The sequence below is a fragment of the Budorcas taxicolor genome, chromosome 8 (genome assembly GCF_023091745.1).
Source record: "Budorcas taxicolor isolate Tak-1 chromosome 8, Takin1.1, whole genome shotgun sequence".
Taxonomy (NCBI): domain Eukaryota; kingdom Metazoa; phylum Chordata; class Mammalia; order Artiodactyla; family Bovidae; genus Budorcas; species Budorcas taxicolor.
The window spans coordinates 51,072,109-51,098,879 of record NC_068917.1 but is presented as its reverse complement, the minus strand read 5'-3'; the positions used below and the strand labels follow the sequence as shown (position 1 = coordinate 51,098,879).

Genomic DNA, 26,771 nt, shown 5'->3' with positions numbered 1-26,771 from the left:
GAAGATCAAATTAGATAATCTAGATCAAGTATTCACAATTGCTAACACTTAAGTACAAAGCACTAGCTATTAACAACAAAACTTCATTTCCAAAACTCATTAGAGAATATAGTCTCAGATTTTCCTTTTCCTTTTCAAGGTAATAACAAGAGTTTCCTGAAAGGGATGTGTTCCCCTGTCCCAAATTACTTCATGTTATGTGTTCCCCCCAAATTAATTCAAGTGCAACTGGTGTTATGTTAACCAAAGTGCACAGCCAAGCAAGATTTGGCTAAATCACTTTTTTTTAACTGCAAAACGCCTAAGTAATGTACACTGGTGGTTTAAGTCACTAAGTCGTATCCGATTCTTGCGACCCCACGGACTGTAGCCTGTTAGACTCCACTGTCCATGGGATTCTCCAGGCAAGAACACTGGAGAGGGTTGCCATTTCCTTCTCCAGGGGATCTTCCTGACCCAGGCATCGAACCCAGGTCTCCTGCGTTGCAGGCACTATTACCCTCTAAAAGTGAGATCTAGTACTGACCACAGAATAGACTCCTGCCCCATCAATAAGATCATGTGGGGTTCTAAGGCTTTCGAACATGCTAATAAAAACAATGTTGGCTACACGTATGAAACAAATAGCATCCTTAAGAAGATGATACATGCTCTTCCCATTTCACTCAGTTAAATGCTATCCATCCTTCAGATCTCAGGGAAGCTTTCTTAAACCCTCCTAACTTAATCAAGACTTCCTGCTAGACACTCTCAAGGTTCCCTTGGACTTTTCCTTCACAGCTCTTACTTCCATTCATATTAACATACTCAAAAGATTACTTAATGCCTGTCACCTTACCCACCAAAGTATATGCTTCAATTAAAGGCCTGGCTGTATATTACACTCAACCTTATACCCCTAGTATCTACCACAATGTTTGGTACCATATAAATGATGTGGAACAAATAACGTGAATTCAAGAATTTCATTGCAGCTTCATTTGTCAAACTGAAAATTTGAGAACAACTCAAAAGTTTATTAATAGGAAATTAAGCTTCTACATATGTATGACAGAATAGTACACAACCATTAAAAAAGAAAGAGCTTAATCTCTATGTTCTGATATACCCAATCTTCTAAATGAAAAAGGAGAAATGTATTTTATTTCATATGTACTATATTGTGCTTAGATGTCTAAAAACATACACATCAAACTGTTAACAATGACTACATCTGAAGACGAATAGGCCTGGGAAAAGGTACTTTCACTTACTTTACACATTTCTGTGTTTCAATATTTTTCAACAAACATTTCTAATCAACTTTTTATGCTTTGAGCAACTGCAAGTCCATATAAATTATCATACACTAATGCTTAGTGTATATTTGTATCACTATTTCTTAAAAATATTTTTTGTAATCATCTCCATAGAAACTGTGACAGGAAGGTAACCCAAAAGATAATATCAGCCCCTGTAGCATAGGTTAAGACCTGTATACAAACAGTCTAAATCACAAAGCAAAATAAACAGAACAGGAGCTACAATGTGGGTCTGTTTTCTTGGTCCAAGATTCCTTCCACTACACATCAGTGCCTTTCCAGTAAGGGACACAAGCCTGTCTTGATACAATCAATGTTTTAGTGCCAAGTGACTAGAAGAGATAACAAAACTACTCCCATTTCCACCCCACCTTTGCAAGTCACAAGAGGATACTGCAGGCCAATGGCCATAGAGGCTTCTTTTAACAACCCCAGAGAAAGGGAGGTTATACAATTCTAGTGCATACTAATCACTATTAAACAATTCCCTTATGTTGAGCTGAAACCTATCTCTTTTACTTTGACTCATTGATTCAAGTTTGGCATTTGCAATGCCAAGCTTCTCTCCTCTTTGAGGATATATTTAAGACAGCTACCATCTGTATCTTTTTGGGATACTGTCTGAAATTTATAAGCTGTTTTTCAATAAAACATCTCATTATCCCACTTTTAATTTCAGTCCTCATAAACTACTTGGCAGAGGAGAAGGGGAACTATCCTGGAAGACTCCTACAAAATAATGAGGTACAAAGTAGTCAGGTTGTTACTACAATCCTTCATGGAGAGTCATAGAGAACCATGCACATCTTAGCACTCCTTTGTTAGATGTCACTGAGTCAAACACCTTTCTGTTCTAAAGCACAGGAATGAAGACACCATCAGAGGCTTACAACAAAATCCTGGCTTTCGACAGCTGAACATCGCTGGTTCAAGAATTTGCCATGAATGCAGTGGCATTCCTTATTATACTTCTGTAAGACACAGGAACAATCAACCTAATGATCCTTTCTCAGTAAAATATTTCTTGCTGCTTTGTTGGCACCTTCAATAACAAAGCACCTGGTGGTTCCACCAATGTACAAATGAGACTTCCTCACAATTTAATAGAGACAAAGCAATGAACGATAAAAGTAATAAACAGAATGAAACTTAGCTACTGAACTTGAGATACATGAAAAGATATGAGACCATAATGACAAGGTTGTTAGATAATACTAGAAAACGCAATGAAAAGTACAGGAAGTCTAGGAAGAAGTGCTAGGACAAGAAGTACTTATAAGGACAAGAAACACAGAAAGCTACATTGCCACTACTTATTAAACAGGGCTTCCCTGGTGGCTCAGATGGTAAAGAATCAGCCTGCAAAGCAAAAGACCTGGGTTCAATCCCTGGATGAGGACGATCCCCTGGAGAAGGTAATGGCAACGCACTGCAGTTTTCTTGCCTGGAGAATTCCATACACTAGCAGGCTAATGGGGGTTGCAAAGAGTCAGACACAACTGAGCCACTAACACTTTCACTTTTATTAAACAAACAGCTTTTTATCACCTGATGAAAAACACAGAAGTAAATGATTGTGCAAAAACTTAAGAGTAAGAACACAGGACAAGACAGACATCTATTTGGAACAGCACAGCTTTTTACTTTGTTTTACCTATTGATGACAGACACAAACTTGGTAAAGTCTTCCCAAATGTTGCTCCAGGTTTTCCTTCTGAATCTGAACCAAATTAAGAGGAAGGAGAGGGCCTCTGAACATCCACTCAAAAATAATACCCCCTACTCTTCACTCAACTGTGCTTCCCTTCATCAGAATTTATAATTATACATCTCTGTGCTTATTGTCCCATGACCCAGAAAACCGTAAGTTCCTTGAAGGCAGAATCAACTCTTTTGAACACTGTATACTCATGTAATAGGTCCTTGGACATGAAAGATGCTCCTTAAATATCTGTATAGTGAAAATAGAAAGAGGAAAGGAAAAGGAAGTCACTGGGTACCCTAAATAGTCATTTTGCTTTTGTAGCTAATGTTGGGAGAAGGCAATGGCAGCCCACTCCAGTACTCTTGCCTGGACAATCCCATGGACAGAGGAGCCTGGTACGCTGCAGTCCATGGGGTCGCTAAGAGTCAGACAGAACTGAGCAACTTCACTTTCACTTTTCACTTTCATGCCTTGGAGAAGGAAATGGCAACCCATTCCAGTGTTCTTGCCTGGAGAATCCCAGGGAAGGGGGAACCTGGTGGGCTGTCATCTATGGGGTCGCACAGAGTCGGACACGACTGAAGCAACTTAGCAGCAGCAGCAGCTAATGTTGAGAAATTAATCACCTGTCGGACACTAATTATGATCCAGATTATTCATATACATGATTTACTTTAACTTCACAATAATACTGGCAGGTTTCTCATTTGTGATCAAAGTAAGACTAAAAGACACTAAGTATTACATAACTTGCTTAAGCCATACAACTAGCAAATCTGGGCTCCAGTTTTATGTTAATATCAAGTTAACTTGATATACTGGAGGCTGCCCCCAAGCTGCTCTTGTCTTGATTATCTCCACTCCTTACAGCTAAAGGAGGAGGAGTAAATACTTAACAGCAAATCAGTAGGTGCATATAACCCAAGACTTCTGGCTATGTATTCAGTCTGAATCTGCTTCCAGCTTAAAGAAATCTTCTAAAGAAATATAAACAGCTAAACAAGCATTTTTACATCGATCAAATAATTTGATTCTCAAAACAATCTTACAAATGAGAGAGAAATTCCCATTATGTGGGTGCAGATACTGGGGCCAAGAGCGCTTAAGAACTTTGACACTCTCCCTACAAACCTATGGGCCTGGGGTTTTCCAAAAAGAAATAGTGACTGCATAGACTTAGTGCAACCTTTGAAAAAGACACTCGCGCCATAAACCTCGTTTTCCTACTGCAAATATGTAATCCAGATGGGAACGTTCAACGGCGGTTTTCCCATTGCATTTTAGACTTGATGAGGGTCCCGTTCACTCTATACCATTAGTTAAATGTTGACTGCCAAATATAAATATTTACGAGGAGACAACACATGCAGGTCAAAGAAAGGACGTGGGAATATCATTTTAGAAAGGGCTGCAGTGCAGCCAAAACTCTGGGCTGCGGTCCACATTTGCCTTCGCCAACTCCTCCTTCTCTCCCCTCCACTGAACCATTCCTCCCTGGAGTCAGATTTAGTGCAACAGGCAGGTTCCTACCTTGGTCTGAACACTCTTATCAAACTTGTCATTTTTGAAGCTAAAAGTATTCTGGTGCCTCTGAGGCCTGGAACGAGTCACGTTCCCTTTCTGTGAGCTCATCGCCGAAACGACAATCGTCTCGCTCTGGGACAAGGAAGATGCAGGGAAGAGTAAGTTGCGAGGAACTATCCCACGGAGCTCACGCTTCTACCACTGACCCGGAAGGAACTTAATCAGCCTTTCTGTCCCCGCCCCCGGCATACCCACGTGACTCCTTGCGGAGGTCAAAGGACACCCCCAGGCCTCTCAGCGTCCGCAAGGCCCTTTTAAAACCGCCCAGACTCGATCCTTCCCCCTCCCCGCAGCCTCTCTCTCTCAAACCCGGCCTAAAAATCCCGCTTTCTTCGAAGCGAGAATTCCCCCATTGGTCCGAATGTGGCAGTCCATCAAAGTCGAGGGGCGGGGAGGCCTTGCTTCTATTGGCTCTCCTTTTCCGCAATCCCCGCCTCCTGCCGACTCTGCTCAGCCTCTCCTGAGCCCTACACCTCCGGGCTGCTTGTGATTGGTGGAAGTCGGGCTAAAGTAGACTCCGTCCCACCCCCGGCCCGCTCGCAGGCTGGAGCCGGGGTCAGCTTTGGCATCTTCCTACAGTCAGTGACCAACTCCTAGCTTCGTGAGCTCTCGCAAACCCCAGGTTTTCCCTTCCAGTCTCCCGCCACGAGAGCGAGTCCCGCGGCCATCAGGCTGTAGGGGAGCGAAGAAAAGAGAATTAAAGAAAGATCTGGCTGGGTCTGGGTGGTGTCTGCAGTGCCAGAAAGGGAGGTGGCGGCGGCTGCGGCAGCTGCGACCACGGCCGCGCGGGACGTGAGGCCCAAGAGCAGCCGACCGCGGCGGCGGAGGCGGCCGTTCCAGCGCCTCGCGCCGGGGCCGTTAGTCAGCAGAACACGAGCCCGTGTGGAGGAACAGGGTCGGCGCGAGGCGAGACTGAGGAGCTTAAGCCGGCCCCCTCGGGCGCCGCCGTCCTTCCACGTCCCGGCGCCGGGGGCTGCAGCCCTCGTTCCTGGCTTCTTGGCCGGGCCCGCCCGCAGGCGGGCAGAGTCCGGCAGCGGAAGCGGCGGCAGCGTGGATCGCGCCTCGTAGAGGACTGCGCGGCGGCAGAGGTTCTCTCCCGGCCCTTTCAGCCTGACGCCTTGGCTGCGGCCTTCAGGTGCAGGTGCGTGGGGCCGCGGCGGGGAGGTGGGGGCCCGGGCGCTGCGGCCGGCCTGGAGGAGGGGGCGCTGGGCCGGGAGACGCAGCGCGGGAGTGACGAGCCGGGGCCGGGCGGGGGGAGGGGAACGGGAGGCGTCTTTGTTGTTGGCGACTGGGATTCCTCTAGGCGCTGGGAAAGGCAGAGAAGCCGCTCCCGATCGGGTCTGGGATTTTGAGAAGATTGTTGGTTCGGTGAAGGGGAGAGGTAGGAAAGTCTGCGGTCGATGAGGCTGCGGGATTGGGGAAGGTTTTGGGTCCTCCTTGCAGAGAAGTCTCATTTCATCTTTTGCTCTTCGCCCTGTGGACGGAAAGATGGGGTCAGGTTCACATTCCCACCCTCGCTCATTGTGAAATTCGCGTCTCCTGAAAACTGTCTCCTGAATGTCCTCGAATGTGCCAGCCTTCATTTTTAGATCGAATCATGCCGGGTCCTTGGTGATTTGTGTGTTCTGGTCCGGCTGTTCTAGGGTCTTTTTCTCTCGATGATCTAGCTTCACTCGAACTTTAGGATAAGCTCATCAGGAATTGTTTTTGAATTGAAAAATTAGTGTTTTGTTGGAATATTTTTGAACCCTGAAACGAAAAGTTCTGTCAGGTTAGGTTGTACTGCTGTGAAGAGGTGTTTTAAAGAAGAGAGTTTAACCCTGGCTTTTTTTTTTTTTAAAGAAATGTTCAGAGCTTTGATCCATGGTGATTTCTGCCAATACCAGGACACAACTTTCAAAAACGACACGTTGATTTATCAAAGTCGGTGTGAACTGTATTTGTTAAGCAGAAGAGTGAGTAACGGAATGCAGGGAGGGTGACCTTTAATTTTTTGCTCTTAGCTTATGAAAAGGTATTCATGTTTAATAGTTTTTTTACAATATACAGTTCCTTGATCCGCAAGATAATTCATTGATTTTTTTTTTTAAGGCTCCAATAAGTAAAAAGAATTTTGGAGTTCTTGTGTCAGCGTTTAAAACTACCTAATGAATCTGAGTAAAAAGCCAGGTACATGTTGTAATAGCATTCGTCAAGCTTACATTAACAAGAAGACATAATATGATGAGCTTTTTTTGGTAAAGAGTTTGTCTCATATGTTTATAGCATAAACTCATTTGGATGATTATCTAATATCTAATCATACCCAATATTTTGGTAATTATCATAATTGACAGTGTTCTAATTGGGTACTCAGTTCTTTGCTTGTTGAAAGTAGGAGTGGAGGCTAACTTAGAGAAGAGCAGTGGAGATAGCCATGCTTCAACTTAAAAAAGAAATAAGGTCCCTGTTGGGCAATAATTACTATATTACTTGAGATCCAGGAGGAAATAAATAGCACCCTCACCCATATTTTGACCTCTCTTTTCTCCTACTCTAGTATTAATAAGGTTAATTGGCAAGGATAGGATTAGATTTTTAGCAGGCTAGGCAGTTTTAATTTTGTCTGTTGCTGTGCAGTACTGTAGTTGATCAGTGGCTTGCTCCTTGAGTATCTTTGCCTGCTTTGAAATGTGTATGACCTCTGACAGAGAATATTCTATTTCCTGTGACAAGGAGAATTACCATAAAGCATCATGGCAATGTAATGTTTTGGACAATTTAATGAACACAGAAGAAATAGGCTGTGTCTGTTCCAAGTTTTGTCACTGAATTGGTCTACAACTCCAGGCATGCTATCTCACATCTGAGTCAGTTTCTCCATCTGTGATATAGGGCTAATAAAATATGCCACCTGCTCACTGTGTAGAAAGGGCAGTGAGAACCAACAGTTCTTCTGGTTATGTGACATTGGTTGTTTTAGTGAATAACAGTGCTTTTTAATGCAGTTCTCTAAGTTTGTTTTTGTATCATGAATTTCACTTCCTTGGTGAAGAATTAGGATAAACGTAGTTATAATAGGGAAACTCAATCCATATGCTATCACGTAGGAATGATAAACTCTAATTTTCTCCAATGTTAAGAATATATAATTTGGTGTCATATCTTTAGAATCAGTGATGACAAGCAAGTAGAGTGATAGATTGAGTTGGTTGCTTTATTTACTGATAGATTTTATTTCTACTATATCCAAGGTAAAGTTATAACTACAAAACAAAGCTTCCCCTATACTTGGTACCCCTCTTAAATCCTATTTCCACACTCCCAACCACAAACCCCAAATTGACATGCATCCTTCCTATCCATGTGTTTATACATTACTGCATACCTTTATATCCATGAACATTATATGGTTTTTCTTTTATTGCTTTAAGACTGTTTAAGTATGTTTTTTATATTTGTAGCTTGCTTTCTTCACTGAACAAGCCAAGATTTATCTGTGCTGATTCAGGTAGCTCTAGTTAATTATTGTTGTCATTTGTTTGTGTTTTATTATGTGACTATATCAAGTTTCTGTTAGTGATTTTAGTGGTTTTCAATTGTTTTCTTATTAAACACAGTGTAGGGAATATTCTTGTATATATTTATTTAGATAAAGTAGAAGACTTCCTCCAGAGTGACTCTTGAACCTATATCTCATTTTTATAGAAATATTTTACAACCTCCCCAATACTGTCCTAAATGAAATTCATAATAATAAACTTCAGTTGGTATTTTAAATAAAGTAATGTGCTTACTAAAATAAAGAATTTATAACAAAGTAATGTATTGCACTGTGAAATGCTCAGGTTCAACCACATTGTAATCTTGCTACCACGTGTGATAATAGACCAAAAACATCAGAATTCTGGGGGTCGGTTAGAAATCAGGACCTCAGGTCCTACCCTAATAACTAAAATACTGAATATTAACAGGATTCCCAGGTGAACTGAGTGTACCTAGAAGTCTAAGAAGCACTGCTAGAAGAAATAGTAGTAGTCAGATACTTTGAACAGATGGGATCACCTTGACTAGGACAGCTGCTAAAGCAGATTAAACAGATGTGTTCAATTGACCACTGGAATACCGATAGAGGGATTTGATTTGATAAGTTTCTGAAATAACTATAATTTCAGTAAAGTTTGAACAAAAATAAAAACGCAGTCTTCTCTCTTTAAACAGCGGTTGCACTCTTTTACATCTTAATTTTGTTAAAACAATGCAACTATACTTTGTGTTAAGCCCTATTAATTAATATCTGACTGTAGTTTTTCCTTCTGGTCGCTTAAGTGAGTGTCCAGCAGCAGAATGTTCAGAAGTCACTGGACATGGGGCAGCATTATCTTTACATACCATGAGTGCGTCGTGTTCCTGGCATCTATTCAGTAGTGCCCCTCATTTGTTACAACTACAAAAGCCATTATTGAGAAAGATTGCCCTGGGATATAAATCTATCAATAGTATTAGACTGCTGGAACACAGGTTAGGAGCTGCTTCTTCGCCTTCCTTAGATACAATCAGTTTTCTCTCCAGAGTATATCAGTAATGAATGAAAGGGTCTGTTTCTCCACCTTCCAAATACTTCAGTTTATTCACTCAGTTGTGTCCGACTCATTGCAACCCCATGAACTGCAGCACACCAGGCCTCCCTGTCCATCACCATCTCGCAGAGTTTACCCAAACTCATGTCCATTGAGTCGGTGATGCCGTCCAACCACCTCATCCTCCGATATCCCCTTCTCCTCCTGCCTTCAATCTTTCCCAGGATCAGGGTCTTTTCAAATGAGTCTGCTCTTTGCATCAGGTGGCCAAAGTATTGGAGTTTCAGCTTCAGCATCAGTCCTTCCAATGAACACCCAGGACTGATTTCCTTTAGGATGGACTGGTTGGATCTCCTTGCAGTCCAAGGGACTCTCAAGAGTCTTCTCCAACACCACAGTTTAAAAGCATCAATTCTTCAGCACTCAGCTTTCTTTATACTCCAACTCTCACATTCATACATGAATACTAGAAAAACCATAGCCTTGACTAGACGGGCCTTTGTTGGCAAAGTAATGTCTCTGCTTTTTAATATGCTAACTAGGTTGGTCATAACTTTCCTCCCAAGGAGTAAACATCTTTTAATTTCATACATGCAGTCACCATCTGCAGTGATTTTGGAGCCCAAAAAAATAGTCTCTCAGGGTTTCCACTGTTTCCCCATCTGTTTGCCATAAAGTGATGGGACCAGATGCCGTAATCTTAGTTTTCTGAATGTTGAGCTTTAAGCCAACTTTTTCACTCTCCAATTTTTTTTTCATCAAGAGGCTTTTGAGTTCCTCTTCACTTTCTGCCATAAGGGTGGTGTCATCTGGATATCTGAGGTTATTGATATTTCTCCCGGAAATCTAGATTCCAGCTTGTGTTTCTTCCAGTCCAGCGTTTCTCATGATGTACTCTGCATATAAGTTAAATAAGCAGGGTGACAATGTACAGCCTTGACGTACTCCTTTTCCTATTTGGAACCAGTCTGTTGTTCCATGTCCAGTTCTAACTGTTGCTTCCTGACCTGAATACACATTTCTCAAGAGGCAGGTTAGGTGATCTGGTATTCCCATCTCTTTCAGAAGTTTCCAGTTTGTTGTGATCCACATAGTCAAAGGCTTTGGCATAGTCAATAAAGCAGCAATACATGTTTTTCTGGAACTCTCTTGCTTTCTCGATGACTCAGTGGATGGTCCCAATTTGATCTCTGGTTCCTCTGCCTTTTCTAAAACCAGCTTGAACATCTGGAAGTTCATGGTTCACGTATTGCTGAAGCCTGGCTTGGAGAATTTTGAGCATTACTTTACTAGCGTGTGAGATGAGCGCAATTGTGTGGTAGTTTGAGCATTCTTTGGCATTGCCTTTCTTTGGGATTGGAATGAAAACTGACCAATCCTGTGGCCACTGCTGAGTTTTCCAAATTTGCTGACATGTTGAATGCAGCACTTTCACAGCATCATCTTTTAGGATTTGAAATAGCTCAACTGGAATTTCATCACCTCTACTAGCTTTGTTCGTAGTGATGCTTCCTAAGGCCCCCCTTGACTTCGCATTCCAGGATGTCTGGTTCTAGGTGAGTGATCACACCATTGCAATTATCTGGGTCATGAAGATCTTTTTTGTATAGTTCTTCTATGTATTCTTGCCATCTCTTCTTAATATCTTCTGCTTCTTTTAGGTCCATACCATTTCTGTCCTTCATTGAGCCCGTCTTTGCATGAAATGTTCCCTTGGTATCTCTGATTTTTCTTGAAGAGATCTCTAGTCTTTCCTAATCTATTGCTCTCCTCTATTCCTTTGCATTGATCACTGAGGAAGGCTTTCTTATCTCTCCTTGCTATTCTTTGGAACTCTGCATTCAAATAGGTATATCTTTCCTTTTCTCCTTTGCTTCTCACTTATCTTCTTTTCACAGCTATTTGTAAGGCCTCCTCAGACAGCCATTTTGCTTTTTAGCATTTCTTTTTCTTGGGGATGGTCTTGATTCCTGTCTCCTGTACAATGTCACAAACCTCCGTCCATAGTTCATCAGGCACTCTGTCTATCAGATCTGGTCCTTAAATCTATTTCTCACTTCCACCATATAATCATAAGGGATTTGATTTAGGTCATACATGAATGGTCTAGTGGTTTTTCCCACTTTCTTCAATTTAAGTCTGAATTTGGCAATGAGGAGTTCATGAATGAGCCACAGTCAGCTCCCGGTCTTGTTTTTGCTAACTGTATAGAGCTTCTCCATTTTGGCTGCAAAGAATATAATCAATAGATTTCGGTGTTGACCATCTGGTGCTGTCCATGGGTAAAGTCTTCTCTTGTGTCGTTGGAAGAGGGTGTTTGCTATGACCAGTGTATTCTATTGGCAAATCTCTATTAGCCTTTGCCCTGCCTCATCCTGTACTCCAAGGCCAAATTTGCCTGTTACTCCAGGTATTTCTTGACTTCCTACTTTTGCATTCCAGTCCCTGTAATGAAAAGGACATCTTTTGGAGATGTTAGTTCTAGAAGGTCTTGTAGGTCTTCATAGAACCGTTCAGCTTCAGCTTCTTCAGCATTACGGGTTGGGGCATAGACTTGGATTACCGTGATATTGAATAGTTTGCCTTGGAAACAAACAGAGATCATTCTGTCATTTTTGAGATTGCATTCAACTACTGCATTTCGGACTCTTTGGTTGAGTATGATGGCTACTCCATTTCTTCTAAGGGATTCCTGCCCATAGTAGTAGATATAATGGTCATCTGAGTTAAATTTAGTATTCCAAATACTTAAGGCTTCTTAAATTTTGACATTGTAAGGAATATGAAATGTTAGCTCATTGTAATTTTCATGTATCTTCCCCAGTTAGTTGTGTAGTTAAGAACACTTTAACTTGGTTTTCAGCGATTCATATTCCTTTTCTATGAATTGCCTATTCTGTTTTTCTTTGAGATTATTTTATTGATTTGTAAGTACTTTTTATGTATGTAGGATAATAGTACTTAGTAGGCTTTAGAAATATTTTCTAGTCTTTACAATGCCTTTTCATTTTAAATATGGTATCTTTTGATGACTAGACATTCTTAATTTTAATGGCAAATTTATTCTCTCATGATGGTACTTTTTCTCTGTAAAGGAAGTATCTTGAGATGTAAAGATTGTTATGGTTTGTTGTAAAAGTTTTACTTTCTCACATTTAGATGTTAAGTACATGTGGAGCTGTTTTTATATAATGAGATATTTGTGAATCTAAATTTACTTAATAAAAATGACTACCCTTTATACTGAAATTATTTTTATGTTAATGTGCTCTTATGAAGTTATAGTGATAGTAGATTATATTTAGTTTGTAACATCATTTTGTGGGAAAATTAAAATTTGATAACTTGTCATTCTAACTTTAAAAAACAATTTGACTGGATTTTAATAAAAGATTTGAGAACTACTGCTTTTAGAGTACTCTGATTCCTTTTTATTCATGTTTGCCTCACATTCATCATCTAAAACATCACTGAAAATGATCAGGTACTCTTAGGTACTAATCTTTCATCATCTGCATCTCTACATTTTACAGTTTAACATGTCTTGTCATCTCTTTTTATTCTGACTAGAATATTTTAAATAATACTTATGATCCTTATTTGTTTTCCCAGGAATTAAAGGTGAAAATGGTTAAATACATCCTCATACAGTTAAAGATGAAAAAAGGGAAAGGAAGAATGGGCCAGTGTCTACTGAGTATCGATCACTGTTCTAGGTTTGAGGAGGTGCATCTGCAAACAAACAAGCAAAGATTCCCTAACTTCCTAGAATGTACCACCTAGCAGAGGATTATACACAATGTGCATAATAAATATCTAATATGTTAGAAAGTGATAAATACTTTTAAAGAAAAGGTAGAGCGTGGGAAGGGGGAATCAAATGAGGCAGTTTTGGCCTTTCAGAAGGGGAGAATAAGCGGAAATGTGAGAGATGCAGTGAGGGCCTTGACCATGCACATAATCTTGGAAGAGTGGACAGAATGTAGTGTTAAGTTAAAGCTGTGTTCCTGGCTGTCCCGTTTAATAAGAGGATGGACCTGGACAAGTTGATTGACATAACAACCTGAAGCCCTGATTTCTTCATATATAGAAAGATGATATTCTGAGAAAAGTATTGTTAAGATTAAGGGAGGGACTTCCCTGGTGGTCCAGTGACTGAGCCAACCCATTCCCAATGCAGGGGAATTGGGTTTGATTCCCAGTCAGAGAACTAGATCCCACATGGCTCAGCTAAGACCCAGTGCAGACAAATAAATAAATAAATATAAAATTTAAAACAGCATGTTAAAAAGTAGAGACATTACTTTGCCAACAAAGATCCATCTAGTCAGGGCTATGGTTTTTCCAGTAGTCATGTATGGATATGAGAGTTAGACTAAAAAGAAAGCTGAGCACCGAAGAATCGATGCTTTTGAACTGTGGTGTTGGAGAAGACTCTCACTGAGAGCCCCTTGGACTGCAAGGAGATCCAGCCAGTCCATTCTAAAGGAAATCAGGCCTGAATGTTCATTGGAAGGACTGCTGTTGAAGCTGAAACGCCAGTACTTTGGCCACCTGATGCGAAGAGCTGACTCATTTGAAAAGACTCTGACGCTGGGAAGGATTGAAGGTGGGAGGAGAAGGGGACGACAGAGGATGAGATGGTTGGATGGCATCACCGACGCAATGGACTTGAGTTTGAGTAAATTCTGTGAGTTGGGGGTGGACAGGGAGGCCTGGTGCGCTGCAGTCCACGGAGTCACAAAGAGTCAGATACAACTGAGTGACTGAACTCAACTGAAAATTTTGAAAAAGATAAAAGGAGATAACAAGTGAAAACACCTACCTCCTTCCTTCATCTCTCACCATGTAGATTTCATGTACCACTCTACTTTATTTCATAGCATTTGACATAGTATATATAATAACCTGTGTCAGTTGATAAATTTTATCTCACCTCTTGTGAAATAATGAGAAGAGCCAGTCATTGTAGTATTGGGTTGGCCAAAACGTTCATTCAGGTTTTCCGTACTGTCTTATGGAAAATCCCGAACAACCTTTTTGGCCAACCCAATAACATATATCATTAATATATAGTCATTTGTAGCCTTCCTTTAAACTTTTTTTTTATTTGAAAATTATTTCATGCAGATTTGTTGGAAAGTGTTTTTATTTATAGTGTCTTTATGCTAGAGCTTCAAATTGTATTATAGACATTAGCTCATTAATCACCACACATCATTTTTGTGATAGAAGTGGTAGAAATGTATATCTTGCACTTGAAGGAATTGAAACTGCTAAATGGCATAAAGTTACACAAAAAGTCAAGGAGAATCTGGGCCAAATCTGATTATGGTTATGTTTTCTCTATGCTCTTTTTTCCTTTCTACAGTATTGCTAAGTTGACTCTCTCTAAAGCAAAAATATGTAGTTTGTTATATTGTTAAATTAGTGGCCTTTAGAAAATCATTAGATGCAAATGCTATTTTAGTTATGACTTTATTTTCAGTTTTCCTTGTAAAGCTTCTTACAGTGTGTAAGGAGGTGGTACTAGAATTGGCAATAGAGTTAGGGGGTTTTACCCTTAAAATACGTGCTGCAAAGAAATCATTTTCATTATGTCTGTCGTGGCATAACTAAGATTTATTTTTAGAAGGTAGCCACAGTAAAAGAATAGGATTAAGAGCATGAGTATATGCTTGACGTAGGTCAGGATGAAGAAGAATGGGGGTTGAAAAAAACGTTAACTTGGTATAGGCAGGTCTCCATTCCAATTCCAACAAACCTGAAATAAAAGCAAATGCCTCCAGGAACAAAAATAGAAGACATTATCAGTTTACCAATTGCAACAAATCTGTTTGACTTCTGATTTTAGATTATTCTTAAATGTGCTTTGAAAATTAAAATCAATTGAAATAATTCCTGTAATAATATTTCCCCCAAAATGCCATTAGCAGACTGACCTAGATTTTTTGTTTCTGATTAGTATCCTGCTTGGTGTACTGATAATTTTTCACTCTTTAGCTTTGCCATCTTCACTTAAAGTAAAAAGTTAATTTCCACACATCAGCTATCAAGAAGAAAATAATGCCATTCAGTAACTTGGTTTGGCAAGCTTATAAATCTGAAACACTACAAGTTACATTTCATTCACAGCTTTTTAACAGACCTCAATGTCACTTTTATTAATGAAGATTTGGGGCGGTGAAGTCAATGTGAGTGAGGAGGACCTTTAAATATACATTCTGATAGAATTCCTAGGGTAATGGCTTTCCATTTTTTATTTGTTAAAATCCATGAGAAGTTTTGCTTTTATGACCTAATACATGCGTATGCACTCACACAAAAGTTGCCCCTAAGAGATTATCTAAATGTTTAGTAGAATGAATGGAAAGGAAATTGCTCAGAAATAAGGATAGATATTAGGAAGGGAAGTATCAGTTCAGTCACTCAGTCATGTCCAACTCTTTGCGACCCAGTGGACTACAGCACAGCTTTCCACTCCATCACCAACTCCCGGAGTTTGCTCAAACTCATGTCTATCGAGTTGGTGGTGCCATCCAACCATCTTACCCTCCATGGTCCCTTTCTTCTCCCACCTTCGATCTTTCCCAGCATCAGGGTCTTCTCCGGTGAGTCAGTTTTTTGCGTCAGGTGGCCAAAGTATTGGAGGTTCAGCATCAGTCCTTCCAGTGAATATTCAGGACTGATTTCCTTTCGGATGGACTGGTTGGATCTCCTTGCAGTCCAAGGGACTCTCAAGAGTCTTCTCCATCACCACAGTTCAAAAGCATCAATTCGTTGGCGCTCACATTCTTTATGGTGTAACTCTCACATTCATAAAATGACTACTGGAAAAACCATAGCTTTGACTAGATGGATCTTTGTTGGCAAAGTAATGTCTCTGCTTTTTAATATGCTGTCTAGGTTGGTCATAGATTTTCCTCCAAGGAGCAAACTTCTTAATTTCATGGCTGTAGTCACCATCTGCAGTGATTTTGAAGCCCAAGAAAATAAAGTCTGTCACACTTTCCCTTGTTTCCCCATCTATTTGCCAGGAAGTGATGGGATCAGATGCCATGATCTTTATTTTTTGAATGTTGAGTTTTAAGTCAGCTTTTTCACTGTCCTCTTGCACTTTGATCAAGAGGTTCTTCAATTCCTCTTTGTTTTCTGCCATAAGGGTGGTATCATCTGCATATCTGAGGTTATTGATATTTCTTTTGACAATCTTGATTCCAGCTTGTGCTTCATCCAGCCCTGCATTTCACATGATGTACTCTGCATATAAATTAAATAAGCAGGGTGACAATACACAGCCTTGACGTACTGCTTTCCCTATTTGGAACCAGTCTGTTGTGCCATGTCCAGTTCTAACTGTTGCTTCTTAACCTGCATGCAGATTTCTTGGGGGCAGGTTAGGTGGTCTGGTATTCCCATCTCTTTCAGAATTTCGCACAGTTTTGTTGTGACCCATACAATCAAAGGGTTTGGCATGGACAATAAAGCAGAAGCAGATGTTTTTCTGGAACTCTTGCTTTTTCTATGATCCAGCAGATGTTGGCAATTTGATCTCTGGTTCCTCTGCCTTTTCTAAATCCAGCTTGAACATCCGGAAGTTCCCATTGCATGTACTGTTGAAACCTCGCTTGGGGAATTTTAAGCATTACTTTGCTAGCGTTGGAGATGAGTTCAATTGTGTGAGAGTTTAAGCATTCTTTGGCAATTGCCTTTCTTTGGGATTGGAATGAAAACTGACCTTTTTCAATCCTGTGGCCCCTGCTGAGTTAAAAAAAGGAAGGGAAGAGGGTGAATCAATCATGTATGACATGGTAAAGAATTTAGGGTTATCCAAGAGCTTCCCTGGTGGCTCAGATGGTAAAGCGTTTGTCTACAATGCCGGAGACCCGGGTTCAATCCCTGGGTCGGGAAGATCCCCTGGAGAAGGAAATGGCAATCCACTCCAGTACTATTGCCTGGAAAATCCCATGGACAGGGGAGCTTGGTAGGTTACAGTCCATGGGGTCGCAGAGAGTCGGACACAACTGAGCAACTTCACTTCACTTCAAGAGCAATATAAGACCCACTGAAGAATTTTAAATAAAAATGTGAAATTGCTTGACAGCAGTGTAGCATGTGCATTGGAGGAGTGTAAGATAAGATATTTCTGAGTGACTTTATGACATTAAATTGAAAAGTAGTTGAGCTAAGATGTGACTTAGGTGATGGAGAGATACGTAGGAGTTGGGCCTTGATTGAATTAGAAGAATAAAAGGGAGAGGGAGGAGGAGGGAAGGAAGTCTGGATTTAGACATTCAGGGTCTCTAGCTTAAGAGAGAGGTCTGTGCTAAAGACTTAGGTTTAGACACCATTGGTGTATAAGTGATAGTTGAATCCAGGGATATGGCTGAGAACAAGAGACAGGAAGACAAAGGAAGACCAAAGTGGTAGATGAAGCCTGGATTTGGGTGAGTTAAACAAAAGATAAGCGGAAGATAAAAGAAGCCGATCTGTAAATAATAGTAATAATAATAATAGTGTGTGCTCAGTCATGTCCTACTCTTTGTGACCCCATGGACTGTAATCCACCAGGCTCTTCTGTCCATAGAATTTTCCAGGCAAGAATACTGGAGTAGGTTGCCATTCCCTACTCCAGGGGATTGAACCTGCATTTCTTATGTCTCCTGCATTGACAGGCAGATTCTTTACCACTGCACTACCTAGAAGGCCTATTAATAATAATGGTACAACCTTTGAAAGATCACCAGAAAAACCTAATTTCAAGGAGAGGAGAGCACAATGGTGTTTAATTCCACAAATGATTGTGTAAATGGAAGACTAAGAAATACCCAATGCACTTGAAATTATGAAGTTACCAGTAATCCCAAACAATCAACAACTTTATGATAGATGTTAGGTCACAATTCATTTTGGGCCTCATGGGAAATAGTGGAAAATATGAGTAGAGAAGTTTGATTCTGAAAGATAGTCAGAGAAGTAGTAGAATCTAGATATATATACATACTTTTTTTTTTAAAGAGGAGACTCTTGAATATGTTTATAGATAGTAGAAATGAATAGAAGAGCAGGAGAAGCTGAAGATAAAGGAAACATCAGCAAGGATAAAGCAGGGTCTCTGAACAGACACATTGAACCTTCCAGGATATGTGTGGAGAAGTTGGTCATGAAGAAAGAACACTTAGCAGTGAGAAGGAAGTCAGGATTTGATTGATTTCTAGGGTCCAGAAAGAGATCAGATACGTGCTTGCATTCTCCAAGTAGTGAAGAACATCTGTTTCTGCATCTAGCATAGCAGGAATTCAGATGTCTCATTTATTGTTCCCAGCAACTCTGCACAGTTTACAAATATTAATAAGATTGAGGCACAGAGAAGTACTGTAATTTATCTAAAGCTGTACAACTTAGAAGGTAACTGAGCTGGGATTTGATTGCATTTGTATCTAGTTTTAAAGCCCAGTAGTTCTAAAATTTTTTATTTTTAAGGGGACAAACCAAATTTCCAAAAAGAGGGAAGAGGCTTCCAATGTAAGTTTCACCCAGTACAGTCACTTTAAAAATAAAAACTTAGTACCTATTACCATACTTTTGGTTTTTTACAAGAGTTTCATTTTTCAGAAAAAAAATGTTTGTTAGAAAATTGTCAAAAGGATTTAATCTCTAAATAGATGGCAACCCTCTCAATTTATTAACTCACTACTTTTGTCCTTAACTCTTCTCATTTTGCTGAAGAATGGTAAAAACTTGTGTAGGCTAGTGCGTGCGTGCTCAGTTGCTTCAGTCATGTCCAATTCTACAACCCGATGGACCATAAGCATGCCAGGGATTCTACAGGCAAGGAATACTGGAATGAGTTACCGTACCCTCCTCCGGGGGATCTCCCTGACCCACGTTACCTGCATTGCAGGCAGATTCTTGACTGCTTAGCCACCTGGGAAGCCCATCACAGGGTAGTACCAGTCCTTACACTACCCATGCCAACTAAGATTCATGAAATGAAACTTGATATATAAAAGTAAAGTACAGTGTTACCATTTTATAACAAGCTTCAGTTATTATAGCTGAATGTTTTGTGTTCAAAAGAACTAAATATTGTATTTCTTCCATATTAGAAACTTCATATTTTGGTTTGCTGCAAATTGATCTATGGGTTTTCACTTCCAAACTTTTAAGAAGTTAATAAAATCACTGATAAACAAAAGCAACTCCAAGAAATTCAAAGCATTAATTGACAAACTGTTTTGTAAATTTGTTAGATATTTTTAGGATTTGTTTATAAGGTTATTTTTTGAAGTGCTAAAAGCCACTGTAAGTCTAAATACTTTAAGAAACAGAAAATCAAATTGCTCTAACAGATCTTGTACCATTGCTTACCTACCTTGTCCTACTTTGGGAATATTATCCTATATGCATAAACTCATTTGCTTGTAGAAGGGAGAAGATTGCCTAACTTACAATGGTACATCTTTAATCAACATGTGTAACTTAACGTTAGTCTTAGAGTTTCTACCAAAGTGAACTGAGCTAAGTTCCGTGTTCTTCTCTTTAAGTTTGAAGTTCTGCTGCCCGTGATTGCGCTGGAAAGCAGGAAGAGCATGTATAAGAGGGGGACAGTTAGTGTTCAGGGGCTTACAGTGGGGCACTAACTGATATCTTATCACTTAGGGACAGTATGTTTTACCTGGGGGCTGCAAGAACAAATCACTCTTGTAAGTACCCAAATCATTTAAAAGTGAATGCTTTAAGAGTATAAATCCTTCCTAGTAGCACACATTTCATTTTAAAAGAAACTCTCAGTCAATAGAAGAGAATGTTAAGTTTTAGCCAAAACAAAATTTAAATTAACTCTTCAGAGTAATTCATGAATACTAGGCTCCATGTTTCCCAAATTAATCAACTGGGAAGCATTTCAACTTTCTTTTTTTTTTTTTTGCCACCATTCAAATAAGTCTTTTAAAAAGGATTTTCTAGCCTTGTCCAAGGACACTGGTGATAACAGCTTAATATGTAAAAATATAGTGTTGCAGCCTTATAATCAGGAAATGGATTTGCTAATTTCCAGATAATGATTACTAGCCAGTTAGAACATTAGCACATTAGTAAATTGTACATGTAGTTATTAACTTACTGGTCTGTTTATTTAACTGCCTCTCACAGGGATTTTAAATATATCAGAAGGTGTTTTTTTAATGCATAGAGTACAATGTAAATAGAAACATAATTTGTCAATTATTATGGTTTCCAGAAAGATTCAAGCCATAAATTACATACACTGGTGTTGTGAATCATGGTTCAAAATAACAAAAATATTTTAATTATATTTAGCATTATCTCAGTTTACATTCTGTCAGGTCTTTAGATATAGCTGCAAGTTCTTATTTTCTTTAATCTTATATCTTTTTCATTGCATTAGTATATTGTTGTTGATCAGGTACTGCCTGTATACTACTGAAGAAAACGCATGGTCACTGACCTCATAGTAAAGACAGTAGGCATTAATCAATTAAGCACAGTATTCACCTATAAAGGAAAAGAACTGCATGCTAAGAAAAAGAATGACATGATTAAGATTTGAGGTGTACAAGATTTCTGGAAAAAGTGGCATTTGAGACCAGAATGCTAGAGGTCAGAGGAAGCAAACGATGCCTGTGTGCAAGTACAGTTGGATACAGCTTTCAGGAAATTGAAAGAGGGTGTGGAAGACTACAATCGTAGAGGTGAAGGTATCAAGATAAGTTTGGACAAGTAGGGAAAGGCCAGATCACACAAGGCCTTTAAGGACCTATGGAGAAAATAGAGTTTACTACAAGTACAGTGTAATAAAATAGATTTTATTACAAGTCAAGGAGTTCTTCACCAAGGTAATCTGGTCATGTAGAAAAGAAATTGTAGGTTAGGAGAATATATGAATGAAATTCACATTTACTCTCAAATATTTTCTATTTGATTACACACACATTCTGAGTTGTTCCTTCTGTTGTCTTGGTAACTCTGGTATGTCCTTTCATTTGTAAAAGCGAGGAATTACTACAAAAAAGTGGGAAAGGTAACCTCAGTAAATCAAAAGAATTACATGTGTTCTACAATTAAGGGTGACAAAAAAATGATTGTTTTTCCCAATTGAACTCTCTATTTACTATAAAGATTTTATGATAATTGAGATCAAGTTCATTGAAAACTACCTGCTATTTGATACTGTTTTAATTTTAGTAATGTTCCCGCAGGTTTCACATTTTGTGTTCTCTTTAGAAGTGTTATATTTTAAAGACTATTTTTACATTTTTGTTATTTTTTGGTAGAATATACAATCATATTTTTCCTTCTGTGTGGTCAAGGAGAGGAAAGGCATCATATCCAGTTGCATAAAGAGCAACAGTGTGAACATGGGGTATGATGGCCCCCAAATCCAGGCAGGTTACAGAGGAGAAGGAGGATTTAGCATAATAAAATATTCTTGCTGGAAAAGCTCCAGATCTTTTAGTTTAATCTTCTCACATTAAAACTGAGATAGCTGGGAGCATAAGAGATCACTTGAGTTATAACTGGAAACTGAGTTTCCTAATTTCCTGAGTTGGTATTGTTTCTACCATTCGTTTAGTTTATAAAAATGAGGTACATATAATGTGAAATAAGACTTCTTCAAAAGGTAAAAATTGTGTGAAATGCCAAAAATTATTAGATGAGTTTACTATTTCATGCCTAAGGTGGTATTTAATAACCCAATTGATGACATTTGAAAGGGTGAGTGGATTACCCATCTTTAATGCTTGCTTTCTTCTCCCACAAAAGTATTTACACCGGAGGTACACTAGACATGTATCTGAAACTAGCAATCAGATTCTTCTCAAATCAGATGTCAAGGATGTGCCTCAACTGGTTTTTGCAAGCTTCTGTTCTTCCCTCTGTCCTACTTTTCTCTGGCATACAATATCAGAAACATCGTTGTTCTCTATCAGTCTTGACTAAAATACTTCTCAGACCTATTCTAGAAATTATCTCTAAAAGAAAACGCAACAACAACAAAAAGATCTACAATATTTACTTGCTGCTTGCCTCATTAAAAGGAGAATTAAAGACAAATTATTCAGAATACTTATTTATTTTTGGAGGCTCTGGACCTTCGTTGCTTTCTCGGGCTTTCTCATTGTTGTGGCGAGCGGGGTCTACTCTTGGATGCACCATGAAAGCTCTGGAGCACGGGCTCAGTGGTTGTGGCGCGCAGGCTTGGTTGCTCTGTGGGTTGTGGGATCTTGCTAGACCAGAGATGGAACCCATGTCCCCCGCATTGGCACATGGATTCCTAACCGCTGGACCACCAGGGAAGTCCAAGACAAAATTTATATTAACTAAAATATCCAGTAAATCAAGATTAGTTTTAGTTTATTTTGTGTGGTAGAAAGTTATAAACAATTACTTTTAAATGTAGTCACATATTGATATTTAATTAAATGATGTGTGGTTTATATATTTTGCACTGTATAGCCATTTGTTTATTAATTTTCTACTTTCTAAATAATGTGTTTGACATACCTCCATGTAGCAGTTTGAAGGGTATGCCTGTTTGATGTTTGTTTTTGAAAGCTTAAGATTTATATAGTACACAAGATACCGTGCTCCAGAGTCACCAGTACCGTCAAATTCTAATGTAAATCCAAGTCAGTGTCGGTCTATATGCAGTTGCCTAAATGACTGCATCACTCTCTATTCTATGTGTAAAGAACTACAACGGTTTCCTACACATTGTTAAACGGAGACTTACTTTTTAAATTTCTCACTTGTCTGATCCTCCCCCTCCTCTGATGTCTTTCTTCCTTTCCACCAGGTACCCTTTGCCTTAGTTGTGTCTTAACTGTGATACTTTTATGTGTAGTGCTCTCCTAGCCTGGAGAGTTTTCCCTCTCCTTTTGGAAATCATATCTACTGGCTATCACATTATAACTTCTTCATAAAGTCTTTCCTAAGTATTATCTACTTTTGTCTGATTCCTGAAGTTTAAAGTCTACCCCATATTACATAGCACTTAACATTTTTATAAGATGAAAAGACCCTGTAGAACCTTTTGTTGTTCAGTTACTAAGTCCTGTCCAACTCTGGGACCCCATGGATTGAAGCATACCACGCTTCCCTGTCCTTCATTATCCCCCGGAATTTTCTCAAATTCATATCCATTGATTCGGTGATGATATCTAACCATCTCATCCTCTGCCACCCCCTTCTTTTGCCTTCCATCTTTCCCAGCATCAGAATCTTTTTCAACAATGTAGAACATCAGTTTATTAATAATGAATATATGTATCATTCATTATAATACAATTAAAATTCAGATGACCAATTTACAAAAGAGCACATGAGTTTAAGAATTAACAGACTTGAATGAACATTAGGCCTATTACCATGTATGTCTCAAATGAAGAAACAAAGCAGTTAAATGATATGTCCAAGGTCTTAAAGAGTTAAAACTGACTCTTAGCCTATTGAATGTGTTGCTCTTATTTTCCTTAATTAGACATATAAGCATTTCTTCTTTGACATAGTTATTCCAGTTGCACAACATTTCCATCTTTGAAGAAACAATGGCAAAATGTTGTTTGTTGAGGCCAGAAAGATATTAAGCACAAATTATTTTGACTTTGACAAATTATAGTGACTGAGTGTTGATTACACGTTTTCTAGGAGTGGTAGTATTTCTTCAAGCCTTTACTTGCGGATGAGTATAGCTAAAGAAAAGCAGCTGGCAACCACTATAAAAGGAAGTGGTGAAAGTGGCGGTTTATATTGATAGGCAGATTGAAGGCCATACGAGTAACGATTGACTGGCTTGTTACCCAACCTGTGTAAAGAGAGGTACTGATATTTGTTAAGGAATATTGTACTCGCACTGAGGCTGCATAAATGTCAGAATTCCCCACATCAGTTCAGTTCACTCACTCAGTTGTGTCCAACTCTTTGCAACCCCATGAACTGCTGCACACCAGGTCTCCCTGTCCATCACCAGCTCCCAGAATTTACTCAAACTCATGTCCATTGAGCCAATGATGGCATCCAACCATATCATCCTGTTTCATCCCCTTCTCCTCCCGCCTTCAATCTTTCCCAGCATCAGGGTCTTTTCAGATGAGTCAGTTCTTTGCATCAGGTGGCCAAAGTATTGGAGCTTCAGCTTTAGTATCAGTCCTTCCAATGAACATTCAGGACTGATCTCCTTTAGGATGGACTGGTTGGATCTCTTTGCAGTCCAAAGGACTTGCAAGAGTCTCCTCCAACACCACAGTTCAAAAGCATCATTTCTTCGGTGCTCAGCTTTCTTCACAGTCCAACTCTCACATCCATACACGACTACTGAAAAAACCATAGCCTTGACTAGATGGACCTTAGTCGGCAAAGTAATGTCTCTGCATTTGAATATGCTATCTAGGTTGGTCATAACTTTTCTTCCAAGGAGCAAGTATCTTTTAATTTCATTATTGCAGTCACCATCTGCAGTGACTTTGGAGCCCCAAAAAATAAAAGTCTGACTGTTTCCACTGTTTGCTCATCTGTTTGCCATAAAGTGATGGGACCGGATGCCATAATCTTAGTTTTCTGAATGTTGAGTTTTAAGCCAACTTTTTCACTCTCCTCTCTCACTTTCGTCAAGACTCTTTAGTTCTTCGCTTTCTGCCATAAGGGTGGTGTCATCTGCATATCTGAGGTTATTGATATTTCTCCCGGCCATCAGGGATTGATACAAGGAATAAACTTGTATGTTCATGCAGTTCTGTGGTTCTGTTGTCCCAGTGCTGTTGTTTAGTCCCTATGTCATGTCTGACTCTTCTGTGACCCCATGGCTCTGTAGCCCCAGGCTCTTCTGTCCATGGGATTCTCCAGGTAAGAATACTAGAGTCGGTTGCCATTTCCTTCTCCAGCAGATCTTGACCCAGGGATTGAGACCACATCTCCTGCATTGCAGATGGATTCTTTACCGCTCAGCCACCAGGGAAACCCACAGGTTGTCCCAGTGCTTGACAAAAACACCTCTTTCAAAATAGTGTCTGTAGGAACACTTAAAATTGTACTCTGATCCACCCTGAGACCATGTAGTTTTCTGTTTTTTCCTTGCATGCTTAAACAGATTTAGATCTGTTTTACTTCTCTGTACTGCTTTATTAAATAAGTAGGATAAATCCAACTTAATTTAAATAACCTAAATTTCACTCCTTCACCAAATTAACATTTTTAGGACGCTAAATCTAGAGCTGATCTAGCGGAATAGCCTATTATTTTGGGAATTGATATTTAATACATATATGCAAGTTTGGACTGCTTCCGTTTTCAATTTGAAGAATGTGTCAAGCTCTCAGCATCTGTCATACCACCTTTCAGTGTTCTAAGGTAGAACTGTTTCTTGTTAACATCTTTTACCCCCAAATGGCAGTGTATCTGGATCATGTAATAATATATTTCTCCTAAGAATTAACATGGGACAGGGACCTCTCTGGCGGCGCAGTGGTTAAGACTCCGAGCTTCCATGGCAGAGGGTGCAGGGTTGATGCGTGGTCAGGGAAGCTCCTGACCACGCATTAGAATAGCATGCCTCACGGTGCAGCCACAAACACACAAAGTTAAGAATTGATATTGGACAAACCCTTATCAGGATGGTTCTGAGCTGGGTACTATTTAATCAATCTCATGCAAAAGCAGTTAATGTGCTATCAACTTGGGATCAAACCTGAAAATTACCTTGGATACTAACAGCACTATTAAGACTATGTGTGGTTCTGTAAACCCTGAATCTGTATGTAAAATTTTTAGAAAAGGGGATCCAAAACATTTAATTACAGTATGACCTGAAATCTCTCTTCTCAAAAATCTGGTTTTCAAGTCTTATAACCTACCTATACCCCTTGGTTCTATAAATGCTCATTCTATCCCAAATTTCACTTTTATATAATTAATATTTTCAGCTTTAGATGGGAATTTCTACTTTATACTACTGACTTTAATTTCTTTTTTCCATTTTAGCAATGCACACAATCCAGATTATAATTCTGGTAGCGATTTATTCCTGACCTAGGGATATGCCTTCAACCTGAGCATGAAGGACTATTGCTAGCTTGTTGTTCATACTAATTCAGTACAGAAAAATATTTTGCATTTCTATACATTAGCAAAGAATTAGAATATGGTATTTTTTTAAAAGATTAAATAAATGTAGAATACAGAAATACAAATACTCAGAGATTTCAGTTCTTCCCAAATTGATTTCTAGATTCATTGCCACTCAAAAACATCTCAACAGAATATTAAGTATCGAAGTTAATCAAAATGACAGGTCTCCATCGGTGATTGTAGAGATGTTCCTGCAAACTAATGCCACCATTGAAAGCAGTTTGGCAGTCCATTTTGGGTACATTTTAAGAAAGAAATTTGACAATATTGCAGAATGTATCCAAAGACTTCCTAGAGTCCTTACACATTTGAAGGCCACTGAAATATAGCTAAGAAAAGAAAAGACGGAAAGAAGAAAAGGAAAGATATACCCATCTGAATGCAGACTTCCAAAGAATAGCAAGGAGAGATAAGAAAGCCTTCTTCATTGATAAATGCAAAGAAATAGAGGAAAGCAGTAGAATGGGAAAGACTAGA

At 39.3% G+C, this 26,771-nt stretch overlaps 2 protein-coding genes across 3 annotated transcripts in view; one reads left to right on the top strand and one right to left on the bottom strand.

Moving 5' to 3' along the window:
- The window catches only part of C8H9orf85 (chromosome 8 C9orf85 homolog), a 62,605-nt gene extending 57,864 nt beyond the window's left edge, over positions 1–4,741 (bottom strand). The window contains exon 1 of the mRNA XM_052645307.1: positions 4,537–4,741. Within this exon, the coding sequence (XP_052501267.1) occupies positions 4,537–4,638 (102 nt within the window). The 5' untranslated portion in view covers positions 4,639–4,741. The remainder of the gene's footprint in view (positions 1–4,536) is intronic.
- A 456-nt stretch (positions 4,742–5,197) lies between these two features.
- The window catches only part of ABHD17B (abhydrolase domain containing 17B, depalmitoylase), a 43,689-nt gene continuing 22,115 nt past the window's right edge, over positions 5,198–26,771 (top strand). Inside the window, exon 1 of one of the 2 annotated variants that reach the window (XM_052645081.1) lies at positions 5,198–5,731. Coding sequence is in view for 1 of the 2 variants with exons in the window: in XM_052645080.1 (XP_052501040.1) it covers positions 6,435–6,545 (111 nt within the window). In the remaining variant the exon portion in view is untranslated. Of the gene's footprint in view, positions 5,732–6,434; positions 6,546–26,771 lie in introns of those variants that run through there. The other variant, XM_052645080.1, reaches the window with a different exon arrangement.